The sequence below is a fragment of the Rattus norvegicus genome, chromosome 5 (genome assembly GCF_036323735.1).
Source record: "Rattus norvegicus strain BN/NHsdMcwi chromosome 5, GRCr8, whole genome shotgun sequence".
Taxonomy (NCBI): Eukaryota; Metazoa; Chordata; class Mammalia; order Rodentia; family Muridae; genus Rattus; species Rattus norvegicus.
In genome coordinates this window covers 37,171,364-37,184,719 of record NC_086023.1, presented here as the reverse complement: position 1 = coordinate 37,184,719, position 13,356 = coordinate 37,171,364, and the positions used below count along the sequence as shown (strand labels likewise).

Below are 13,356 nucleotides of genomic sequence, written 5' to 3'. Positions count from 1 at the left end.
GTTCAATGTCCAATTTTCTGAGGAACCTCCAGACTGATTTCCAGAATGGTTGTACCAGTCTGCAATCCCACCAACAATGGAGGAGTGTTCCTCTTTCTCCACATCCTCGCCAGCATTTGTTGTCACCTGAGTTTTTGATCTTAGCCACTCTCACTGGTGTGAGGTGAAATCTCAGGGTTGTTTTGATTTGCATTTCCCTTATGACTAAAGATGTTGAACATTTCTTTAGGTGTTTCTCAGCCATTCGACATTCCTCAGCTGTGAATTCTTTGTTTAGCTATGAACCCCATTTTTAAATAAGGTTATTTGTTTCTCTGTAGTCTAACTTCTTGAGTTCTTTGTATATTTTTGATATAATCCCTCTATCAGTTGTAGAATTGGTAAAGATCTTTTCCCAATCTGTTTGTTGCTGTTTTGTCCTAACAACACTGTCCTTTGCCTTCCAGTAGCTTTGCAGTTCTATGAGATCCCATTTGTCGATTCTTGATCTTAGAGCATAAACCATTGGTGTTTTGTTCAGGAAATTTTCTCCAGTGCCCATGTGTTTGAGATTCTTCCCCACTTTTTCTTCTATTAGTTTGAGTGTGTCTGGTTTGATGTGGAGGTCCTTGATCCACTTGGACTTAAGCTTTGTACAGGGTGATAAGAATGGATCGATCTGCATTCTTCTACATGTTGACCTCCAGTTGAACCAGCACCATTTGCTGAAAATGCTATCTTTTTTCCATTGGATGGTGTAGGCTCCTTTGCCAAAAATCAAGTGACCACAGGTGTGTGGGTTCATTTCTGGGTCTTCAGTTCTATTCTACTGGTCTATCTGTCTATCTCTGTACCAATACCATACAGTTTACATCACTATTGCTCTGTAGTACTGCTTGAGTGCAGGGATAATGATTCCCCCGGAAGTCTTTTTATTGTTGAGGATAGATTTAGTTATCCTGGGTTTTATGTTATTCCAGATGGATTTGCAAATTGTTCTTTCTAACCTTATGAAGAATTGGATTGGAATTTTGATGGGGATTTCATTGAATCTGCAGTTTGCTTTTGGGAAAATGGCCAATTTTACTATATTAATCCTGTCAATCCATGAGCATGGGAGATCTTTCCATCTTCTGAGATCTTCAATTTCTTTCTTCAGAGGCTTGAAGTTCTTATCATACAGATCTTTCACTTCCTTAGTTAAAGTCACAGCAAGGTATTTTATATTTTTTGGGACTATTATGAAGGGTGCCATTTTCCTAATTTCTTTCTCGGCTTGCTTCTCTTTTGTGTAGAGGAAGGCTACTGATTTATTTGAGTTAATTTTATACCCAGCCACTTTGCTGAAGGTGTTTATCAGGTTTAGTAGTTCTCTGGTGGAACTTTTGGGATCAGTTAAGTATACAATCATATCCTCTGCAAATCGTGATATTTTGACTTCTTCCTTTCCATTCTGTATCCCTTTGATCTCCTTTTGTTGTCTGATTGCTCTGGCTAGGACTTCAAGTACTGTATTGAATAAGTAGGGAGAGAGTGGGCAGCCTTGTCTAGTCCCTGTTTTTAGTGGGATTGCTTCAAGTTTCTCTCCATTTAATTTAATATTAGCTACTGGTTTGCTGTATATGTCTTTTACTATGTTTAGGTATGGGCCTTGAGTTCCTATTCTTTTTGAATACTTTTGAGTACTTTTATAATGAAGGGGTGTTCAATTTTGTTAAATGCTTTCTCAGCATCTAATGAAATGATCATGTGGTTTTTATCTTTTAGTTTGTTTATATAGTGGATTATGTTGATGGTTTTCTGTATATTAAATCATCCCTGCATCCCTGGAATGAAGCCTACTTTATCATGAGGGATGATTTTTTAGATGTGCTCTTGGATTCTGTTTGCAAGAATTTTACTGAGTATATTTGCATTGATATTCATAAGGGAAATTGGTCTGAAGTTTTCTTTCTTTGTTGGGTCTTTGTGTGGTTTAGGTATAAGAGTAATTGTGGCTTCATAGAACGAATTTTGTAGTGCTCCATCTGTTCCAATTTCGTGGAATAGTTTGGATAGTATTGGTATGAGGTCTTCTATGAAGGTCTGATAGAATTCTGCACTGAACCCATCTGGACCTGGGTTCTTTTTGGTTGGGATACCTTTAATGAGTGCTTCTATTTCTTTAGGAGTTATGGGGTTGTTTCAATGGTTTATCTGTTCCTGATTTAGCTTGGCGTTTTTCTCTAGAGTCAGAAATGTGGGCAGAGTGTAGTATCTTCTGGCTTCCCAGCTGTGTCTGCCCCTCTGAAGGTCTAGCTCTCCCTCCTACCGGATTTGGGTGACGGGAGTTGTTTGACCGGGTCCCTGTAGAGCTGGGTGGTGTCTGAACTGGAACATTGAGTGCCCCTCTCTTCTTGTTCCCAGAGGCCCTATACTGTTTCCTCTTGGGCCAGGGATGCGAGCAGGGGTGGGCAGTACTGTGGGTCCCTCCTGCCCTGCAGTCTCAAGAGTGACCACCTGTCTGGGCGGTGAGCTCTCTCTCCCACAGTGTTTGGGAGCAGGGAGTTGTGGGCCCGGATCCTAAAAATATTAACATACTTTTAATTAAATATTGTAAAATACTTTCTCTTATACTTATGTTTGAAAATACCTGAATTTTGTCTTCCTATAGTTGATTGACGATGATGTGGTAATTCCATCTCACTTGTGTTCGTGTTCTGGTTATAGTTTTTCTGTATTATAGTGTATAAAACCTTCCCAATAAAATTCTCTACATTTCCAAATCTATTTAACATGCTATATTTTTCATTAGGATAGCTTAGATAATTTATACCAGATGTAATATTTTTTCTCTTCATATATTTTTGTACTTCTTTAAGAGTGCTGACGTTTGGATGCTTTATCTAATTATAATATATTTAGTGACTTTTATTAAATACTAGTTTTTATTTTTGTCCTGTGAATAGACTATCTTAGTATTAACGGGTTATTTTAGTGTGTTGGACCATTATTTCCCACACTTGTACTTCAAATTACATATTTATAGATTGTTTTACTCAAATTATAGACACATAATAAGAAATCTTATTATACTTGTGCTGTATAACTTCTGCTTGCATGAAATGATGAAGGATATATTGACTTTCTGCTCAGTGCATTCATTTCCAAAGATGCCTAACATAGTAACAGCTATGAAGAAACTATCCATTGTTTTCATTCTATTGTCTGTGGTATCATGTTGTATTTCTAAAGTTGTGAATCGATAGTTCAGAATCTCTCTAAACGCACATGCACACACACACACACACAATTTTCTTTTATTGAGTTTATGTATACGAGGATATAAAGAAAGTAGATATTTAAACTTGTCATTTTCAACAGCAGAAAAAATTCTAAGTGCCCCAAAAATGAATATTTTGGTTTCTCTTAAGATCATTTAAATCTTCTGTCTTTAATGAAAATGCAACTTAGCCTTCGGTCATTCACAAAACGCATGCTAAATATCCCCAAATAATTGAACCTGTGCAATTGGGGCTCAAGGGAGTTTAGAGGTCTGGTGGGGTGGGTGGGGTGTGGCCATCCTCTTGGAGATGGGGGGGGGTGAGTTATAGGAACAGTCGGAGGGTGGACCAGGAGGGGAATAAAATCTGGAATATAAAAACAAAGAAACAAAAGAAAAAGAAATCTGAGAGCAGAGCCATAGCCCCATCTTAGAGGAGGGTTAGGTATTTAGGCAGAGAACAAAGTGATCCATGACAGAAATGTGGTGTAGAAACTTGCCTGAGGGGCATTAGGTAGTTGGTAAAAGGCTGACCAGGATCAGGGAAGTCTTTCCTGATATTAGATAACACATTCAGTTTATAGGTCAAAGGGGTATTAACCAGTTGAAGTATAACCTTATGCATCCAAATTGTTTGGAACATTATGCTCAATTTGGAATGGGTGATCTTAAAGACCTGGGCATCAGAGAAAGGGAGACACAAATATTTGCTTTGATCAACTTTTGCATTTGGCTTTTAACCTTTGAAAAAGTCAATAATAAAATAATAATAATAAAATGATTAATTAAAATTCCCTTTAGTTTTAAAATCCCTTTAAATGCCTTTTGTTCTCCTTATATAAGTAGTTAAGAGTTTTTTTTAAATATGAAATTATATAATGGCACATTTTTACAAAATTTAAAATATTTTTTGGAGTTTGTAATATAGCTTAACTACATAATGCTATTTTATAAAATTACTTTTAGTTTGGTAGATTTTCATGAAGTCTTAATTTTCTCGTGTCTAGGATTCTATATTTTATGCCTTTGAAATCAGTATTTCTATAGTATTACCTGAGATGCTTAAATCTCTTTTATTTAAGATTTGTATAAAATAATTTTACATATGTTGAAATGTATGTAGAAAACCTATTTTTCAAAATTTTACATTTATCTTGCATGGTTGACAATTGTAGCTTTTACAACTCTAATAATTAGTATCACTATTTCTCAGCATTTTAATTGTTTTTTTTTTTTTTTGCGAACTTTGATGTATATATTTTCTACTTCAGATCATTATGGTCCTTAAACAATTTGTCCATACATCAGAGCAAGTAAAATAAAATATTTCTTAAATTAACTCTGGTAAATTTTTGTTAACTCTGTTTAGGCCATAATTTAGCTATATTAATTTAAAGAAATATCTGAGATTGATTTTAGAATTCTGGAATACATAGTAACTATCCTTTTACATTGAGAAGTTTTATGGATGTATAAAATGAACATGCAAGGGGTTGGGGATTTAGCTCAGTGGTAGAGCGCTTACCTAGGAAGCGCAAGGCCCTGGGTTCGGTACCCAGCTCCGAAAAAAAAAAAAGAACCAAAAAAAAAATGAACATGCAAACATTAATTGACATACATGACATGGATCCATTATACATATGTGCAGTATACTTTTTTGTCTGTGTTTGAATGGTGGTAACTTTGTGTCATGGTCTTCATAGGTAGCAATATAGTCCTTAACTTACAGAAGTTCATCTACTTTAGGTCAAACACTTAAGTAATTCGTGTGATGTTACATGATTATTTTGAGTCTTGATTTCTTCATTTGGAAAAATTGGACCAGTTGCTGTTGGTCCAAAATGGCTAATGGAGCCATTTTGCCCGTTTCTGTAAAAACTTGCCTGTCAGGTAGAGTTAACTGAGACCAATGTTTACTGGCAGATTTCCTGGTGTGCTGCCACATAGAATGATAAGAAGGGATACTTCAAGCTCAAGGTGAGGGGCTGAATATTATGTTAATCTTGAAAAAGGAACAGAGAGAAATAGGGAGTCCTTCAGATTGATACAGATATGGATTGTGCATCAGACATTGTCTCTGCTGGCTTGTGACTTTGTTTCTCATGATATTGTAAAGTATATGAAGTCTGAGAGAATTAAACTCAAGACTGTCAAGGTACTAACTGGACAGCCCTGCTGATTTCTTTTCTTCTCTTCTCTTTTCTTTTCTTTTCTTTTCTTTTCTTTTCTTTTCTTTTCTTTCTTTCCTTTCCTTTCCTTTTCTTTTCTTTTTTGAGTTTATTTAAGTTTTTATTGGTTATTTTATGTATTTACATTTCAAATGTTATCCCCTTTCTCAGTTCCCACCTCAACCATGCCCCCTCCTCCTGCTTCTACGAGGATGCTCTTCCTCTCACCCTCCCACTTCCACTTCAACACCCTGTCATTCCCCTACATTGGAGAAATGAGTCTTCACACGGCCAAGGGCTTCTCCTATTGATGCCAGACAATGCCATCCTGTGCTAAATATGTGGCTGGAGCCATGGGTTCCTCCACGCATACTCTTTGGTTGGTGGTTTACTCCATGGGTGCTGTAGGGAGTCTGATTGGTTGGTATTCTTCCTATGGATTGTAAGCCCTTTCAGCTCCTTCAGTCTTTTCTCTTAACTTCTCCTTTGGGGTCTTATGGTTAGCTTCAAGCATCCTCATCGGTATCAGTAAGGCTCTGGCAGAGCCTCTCAGGAGATATACATATCAGGATTCGCTGAAGGAGGCAGAGGCAGAGGCAGAGGCAGGAGGATCATAAGTTCAAGGCCAGCCTGGACCCTCCTGATTTCTAACCTTTGTCTCTGAGTCTTGTTTTCTCTTTCCTATAATTATCCTCTGTCCCATAAAAGAACTGCTCCACTTCCTACTGTTGGGAACAGTACAAACTGCTATACTACTTTTGGGGTTATTGGAATTAGGTTAGTAACTATGTATGACAAACATTTAATGCTCAGAATATGTTGCTGTTGATAATTAGTATCTTTAGGTAATGGAAAGAGTTGCTTCAGGATTCTTAGATTCAGATTTAAGTTATTTAAAAATAAGTCATAATTTTAGGTAGAAATAATCATGTCACTTATCAAAATCTAAGTATATTAACTTCTATTTTAAGGAGATAGTCTAAACAAAGCTAAGTATGGAGTCCAATCAAGTATCATTATTTTGCTCTGTTATCAATCACAGTCCCTTTGATAAGGTTGATTTAAATCACATATTATTCTTTAGGAAATACTAAATTATAGTGCCAAACATCCTTAATTCATTTATTCATTTATTACATAATGTTTATACTTTTAGCAGGTGTTACAGACATATATGTTGACATTTGCTCTTTGAATTTATGAACATTTTTGAAAATATATTTTTTTTTTCAGGAAAAATTTTTTTTATTAACTTGAGTATTTCTTATATACATTTCGAGTGTTATTCTCTTTCCCGGTTTCCGGGCAAACATCCCCCTCCCCCCTCCCCTTCCTTATGGGTGTTCCCCTCCCAACCCTCCCCCCATTGCCGCCCTCCCCCCATAGACTAGTTCACTGGGGGTTCAGTCTTAGCAGGACCCAGGGCTTCCCCTTCCACTGGTGCTCTTACTAGGATATTCATTGCTACCTATGGGGTCAGAGTCCAGGGTCAGTCCATGTATAGTCTTTAGGTAGTGGCTTAGTCCCTGGAAGTTCTGGTTGCTTGGCATTGTTGTACTTTTGGGGTCTCGAGCCCCTTCAAGCTCTTCCAGTTCTTTCTCTGATTCCTTCAATAGGGGACCTATTCTCAGTTCAGTGGTTTGCTGCTGGCATTCGCCTCTGTATTTGCTGTATTCTGGCTGTGTCTCTCAGGAGCGATCTACATCCGGCTCCTGTCGGTCTACACTTCTTTGCTTCATCCATCTTGTCTAATTGGGTGGCTGTATATGTATGGGCCACATGTGGGGCAGGCTCTGAATGGGTGTTCCTTAAGTCTCTGTTTTAATCTTTGCCTCTCCCTTCCCTGCCAAGGGTATTCTTTTTCCTCATTTAAAGAAGGAGTGAAGCATTCACATTTTGATCATCCGTCTTGAGTTTCGTTTGTTCTAGGGATCTAGGGTAATTCAAGCATTTGGGCTAATAGCCACTTATCAATGAGTGCATACCATGTATGTCTTTCTGTGATTGGGTTAGCTCACTCAGGATGATATTTTCCAGTTCCAACCATTTGCCTACGAATTTCATAAACTCGTTGTTTTTGATAGCTGAGTAATATTCCATTGTGTAGATGTACCACATTTTCTGTATCCATTCCTCTGTTGAAGGGCATCTGGGTTCTTTCCATTTTCTGGCTATTATAAATAAGGCTGCGATGAACATAGTGGAGCACGTGTCTCTTTTATATGTTGAGGCATCTTTTGGGTATATGCCCAAGAGAGGTGTAGCTGGATCCTCAGGCAGTTCAATGTCCAATTTTCTGAGGAACCTCCAGACTGATTTCCAGAATGGTTGTACCAGTCTGCAATCCCACCAACAATGGAGGAGTGTTCCTCTTTCTCCACATCCTCGCCAGCATCTGCTGTCACCTGAGTTTTTGATCTTAGCCATTCTCACTGGTGTGAGGTGAAATCTCAGGGTTGTTTTGATTTGCATTTCCCTTATGACTAAAGATGTTGAACATTTCTTTAGGTGTTTCTCAGCCATTCGGCATTCCTCAGCTGTGAATTCTTTGTTTAGCTCTGAACCCCATTTTTTAATAGGGTTGTTTGTTTCCCTGCGGTCTAACTTCTTGAGTTGTTTGTATATTTTGGATATAAGGCCTCTATCTGTTGTAGGATTGGTAAAGATCTTTTCCCAATCTGTTGGTTGCCGTTTTGTCCTAACCACAGTGTCCTTTGCCTTACAGAAGCTTTGCAGTTTTATGAGATCCCATTTGTCGATTCTTGATCTTAGAGCATAAGCCATTGGTGTTTTGTTCAGGAAATTTTTTCCAGTGCCCATGTGTTCCAGATGCTTCCCTAGTTTTTCTTCTATTAGTTTGAGTGTGTCTGGTTTGATGTGGAGGTCCTTGATCCACTTGGACTTAAGCTTTGTACAGGGTGATAAGCATGGATCGATCTGCATTCTTCTACATGTTGCCCTCCAGTTGAACCAGCACCATTTGCTGAAAATGCTATCTTTTTTCCATTGGATGGTTTTGGCTCCTTTGTCAAAAATCAAGTGACCATAGGTGTGTGGGTTCATTTCTGGGTCTTCAATTCTATTCCATTGGTCTATCTGTCTGTCTCTGTACCAATACCATGCAGTTTTTATCACTATTGCTCTGTAATACTGCTTGAGTTCAGAGATAGTGATTCCCCCTGAAGTCCTTTTATTGTTGAGGATAGCTTTAGCTATCCTGGGTTTTTTGTTATTCCAGATGAATTTGCAAATTGTTCTGTCTAATTCTTTGAAGAATTGGATTGGTATTTTGATGGGGATTGCATTGAATCTGTAGATTGCTTTTGGTAAAATGGCCATTTTTACTATATTAATCCTGCCAATCCATGAGCATGGGAGATCTTTCCATCTTCTGAGGTCTTCTTCAATTTCTTTCCTCAGTGTCTTGAAGTTCTTATTGTACAGATCTTTTACTTGCTTGGTTAAAGTCACACCGAGGTACTTTATATTATTTGGGTCTATTATGAAGGGTGTCGTTTCCCTAATTTCTTTCTCGGCTTGTTTCTCTTTTGTATAGAGGAAGGCAACTGATTTATTTGAGTTAATTTTATACCCAGCCACTTTGCTGAAGTTGTTTATCAGCTTCAGTAGTTCTCTGGTGGAACTTTTGGGATCACTTAAATATACTATCATGTCATCTGCAAATAGTGATATTTTGACCTCTTCTTTTCCGATCTGTATCCCTTTGATCTCCTTTTGTTGTCTGATTGCTCTGGCTAGAACTTCAAGAACTATATTTTTAAACATGCTTTTTAAAATTTAAAATGAAATGTAGTATAATATATACTCCCTCTCTATATATACACTCAGATATATATACATATTCATTATATATACTCATTATATATACTCATTAGTAATATGTTTATATACATATACCCATTATTATGTTCATTACATATACATATATACATAAAGTGTATATATCCATACTCTATATTATTATCATCTATCTATGTATCTATGCATCTATCTATCTTAGTATCTATCTATCTATCTATCTATCTATAGACATACTACATAGATCACACTAACCAAGATGGGAATTTGAAGGCCTGCTGGGTTGAAAACTGGCTATACTAATATCAGGCTTCTGGACTTATAGTACTGGACTTATTTCCTTTCTCATAACATTCAGTTTTATTGCTTATAGAATTAAAGCAAGCATACTACCTGATTCAAAATATCAATAAAGATAAAAATAGTTCCTATACAATGTATTTCCTTTTCTTTTTTTATTTATTCTTTAATCTGTTCTTTTCAGTCCAGAGTTTACCCCCTCTTAGTCCACCTTCTGACTGTTCCACATCCCACCTCCTCCCCCATTTCCAAGAGGATGTCCCCACCCCCAACCGCACATCAACAGACCTCCCCATGCTGCACCTTCTCTGACTGAGTCCAGACCCTGAACTCCTCTGCTATATATGCTGGTTGTGGTGGCACACACTGGTAGAATTTGCTGAAGGAGGCAGAGGCAGGAGGATCAGGAGTTCGAGGCCAGCCTGGGCTACATACACATACAATGTATTTCAAACTGCACTTAAAACAGGGGTTCCAAATTACTTGTGTTCATTAATGGGCACTCATTGTCGTTTTAGCAGTTTTTCACTCAGTATATTAACATGTCTAAATATTAAAAGCATATTTCAAAATACCAGTCTCTTGTAATTACAAATACAACATATCTATATATCCATGAATTTATATATTTATATCTATCTATCTATCTATCTATCTATCTATCTATCTATCTCTATACACACATATTATTTTTAACAATCTCATAAGTGTACATTGTATCTTGATTGTGTCCAGCCTTGAGAAAATTTGTTTTACTCATAGAGTCATTTGAAGCTTATAGCCTAGCTTAATATGAACTTTTTGGTAAGGATAGTTTGTGGTTCTGGCATATGTTCTGGTCTAAATATTTTTCCATGGTCTACAAATCTTCCAGTTTGTTTGACTCCTTTATGGCCTTATTTTAAACACAGACTAAACAGAGACTGTACAAGAAAGTCTCTGTCACTCGGCAGCGCCGAAAGGACAGGGATGTTTTCTTTAGAAGATTGGTGAATTTACCTTCACTCACAGGAGAAATTATTTTATTTGGAGCATGCTGCTTATGTTTGCAGCTCCTAGTGGGACAGCCCCCTGTGTACTAGTTAGCACATGGACACTGGCTGCTGGTGCAGCTCCTAGTGGGACAGCCCCCTGTGTACTAGTTAGCACGTGGACACTGGCTGCTAGTGCAGCTCCTAGTGGGACAGCCCCTTGTGTATTAGTTAGCACATGGACACTGGCTGCTGGTACAGCTCCTAGTGGAAGAGCCCCCTGTGTACTAGTTAGCACATGAACACTGGCTGCTGGTGCAGCTCCTAGTGAGATAGCCCCCTGTGTCCTAGTTAACACGTGGATACTGGCTGCTGGTGTTCCATGATTGTAAGGGAGATTATTGGGAAGTAGCTTTTATCATAATAATGTAAACTTTTATAATAGGAATCCACACATAACAACATGTTATTTCTTTTTATCAGGTCTGGCTTATTTAACTATAGACTTGCAAACCAAATAGCTTTACATGTGGATGTTACATTTCTGAGAGTTATCTATAGGTACTCCTTTTTAAAAAATACCCTTCTTTAAGTATATTTGCTTAAATTTGATGGCATATATATGTTTCTCACAACAATGTAACTATGTATATTAGTAATACATGAACCAGCAATATCCATACAGACACAGAATTCAGCTTCTATAATAGAGAATTAAAGAGCATTGTTCATACAAACTAAGGAGTTATTTGTTATATCATAACAAGACACCTGGGGGGGACACTTAGAAATGTTAGGATTTAATTGTCTCACCTTTTGTTTTAGTTTCAAGATATTTTTCTTAGTTCTAGCATCATTTCCTGGTTCTTAGCCACATGAGGAATGGGTGGGAATACTTGAAAATGGTCTCCTAATATTTTACTAATCAGATGGTACTGTGTGAACACACATAATAAGAGCATGGGTGAAGTAGTATTTTTAACATTGCTTATATGGCATCCAGTCAAAGTGCAGTTTTCTTGGCCAAGGGACAAAAAAAAAGATCATTTCCCCTGAGAAAGAAACAAACAATGTGCATAAGGATCCACATTGGGCACATCTTCCTACCATTTTAATGTGAGCAATGCTTCCTTAATCAACCCAAACCTTCAACATAGCTGTGATGTCTGGATGTCTTCTAATTTACTTTGGTCCTCTCTTTACCCTATACAGCCATAGATCACCTAATTAATTTTTTTCAGTTTTCTCACCACATAGATAATTTAGTGGCTGATAATGTACCACCCAGAATGCACTCCATTTATCTTAGACATCCATGCAAAACTAATGTCTGCTTATAGAAAACATTTAAAGTCCATAGCATTGGTAGAGTAATTGGGAGAGTTAATAAATACTCAAATTAGAGAAAAAATGTAGAGTATATGATCAATTGATGGCATTTGAAGTAATATAAAGACATATAATTGCCTCTGAAAGTCTGTTTGCAAAGTTTCTACTTACAGGAAGTGAATGAATAACCTGTAAGAAATGATCTCATAGCACTTTGGTGATGTTGCCCATTCATAATGTGATACAAACAGTCATGAAATGGGAAAATATACCATCTACTTTCCATATCCCAAAGAATATACTTTTTTTGAACTGGACATGATTTTGAATTGTATTACAGTACTAACAGAGGAATATACTTGCCAAGGCTACGGGTACATAATTGAGCTTCAAGAATGGGGTAGGACAACAGGTTTGGACACTTATTGTGTAGTAGGACAAGTGCTATCCACTATCATTCCTGAGCAAATGTTAATGAAATTATTAGTAGGGATGTTTTGCCATATAAAGCGGGATATGGCAATTTGGGGGAGAGAAGATAAGGGTTGAAGATTTTCCTAATCCAATTTTTTCATAATGGCTTAAGTCTATTAATAATGAATGTTACCTTGTTCTCTTTTTTATTAAAATCCAATAATTACCCAAGAAGATGAGTCGTTACATGACATGGTTTAGAAAGGGAAGGGGTAATGATGTAATTATATAAAAAGTTAAAATAAAAATATCACAAACCAAAATAATAGAATATATCAAATATTCATCTGTTATTCTGTTCTGAGTGTAGGTTCCTGAGTATCACACTGAAGTTACTGTGTAGGCTGGCAGGAATTAGCTTGAGGTGCAGGTTTAATCGCTGTGTGATTATTAACCAAATATGTATTTGGTTTCAATTTTTTTCAGTGATTGGTGATGATGGACTTTATATCATGCTGACAGGCCATGCTCGACGTCGTGTAAAGGTGTTCAGAAGTCTGATTGAAGAAGAGGACTCAATCGTCTCTTCTATCTCCAGAGAAAGTTTTCTTTTTGACGTAGACTTAAAAGATTCTACAGTGGTTGAGTTTTATGTACCTTCAAAGAAATTAACAGTAAGAATTTTTACATTTTATAAATACAGAGATAACAATATTACAAACAGGTTTTTCTTTTAGATTTCCTGATGCCAACATTGTTGGGCATTTAAACAGACCAAAATAATATAGCCTTACATTATAATTAATACTGATATCATTGAACTCAACATTTGGTTGAAATTTTTAATGAAGTAGACTTCAGTAGTGTATTACACACTTGCAATGGTTACATGGTGTGTTTTATACAGTGACAAGATAGGCATAACTGATATACTGGAAGAGACAAACTGTTAGCTTTAGATGAAGAACTGAGACCAAATGACTTAAGGAAGGATAGAGAAGGTTATTAACATATGGCTTTAAAATCACAGCAGAATGTGTTTTTATTATGTTTTTTTAAAGAGCAATGCTTAAAGAATCACAAAATAGATTCCTTATAATAATAGTAATGAGAA

The 13,356-nt window shown here is 36.8% G+C and overlaps 1 protein-coding gene across 12 annotated transcripts in view; it reads left to right on the top strand.

Annotated features, from left to right (window-relative positions):
• Nucleotides 1–13,356, top strand: part of Cnbd1 (cyclic nucleotide binding domain containing 1) — a 373,043-nt gene that overhangs the window by 219,277 nt on the left and 140,410 nt on the right. For all 12 annotated transcript variants that reach the window (XR_010051716.1, XR_010051715.1, XR_010051717.1 and 9 more), the window contains one exon: nucleotides 12,729–12,916. Coding sequence is in view for 8 of the 12 variants with exons in the window: in XM_063261275.1 (XP_063117345.1) it covers nucleotides 12,729–12,916 (188 nt within the window). In the remaining 4 variants the exon portion in view is untranslated. The remainder of the gene's footprint in view (nucleotides 1–12,728; nucleotides 12,917–13,356) is intronic.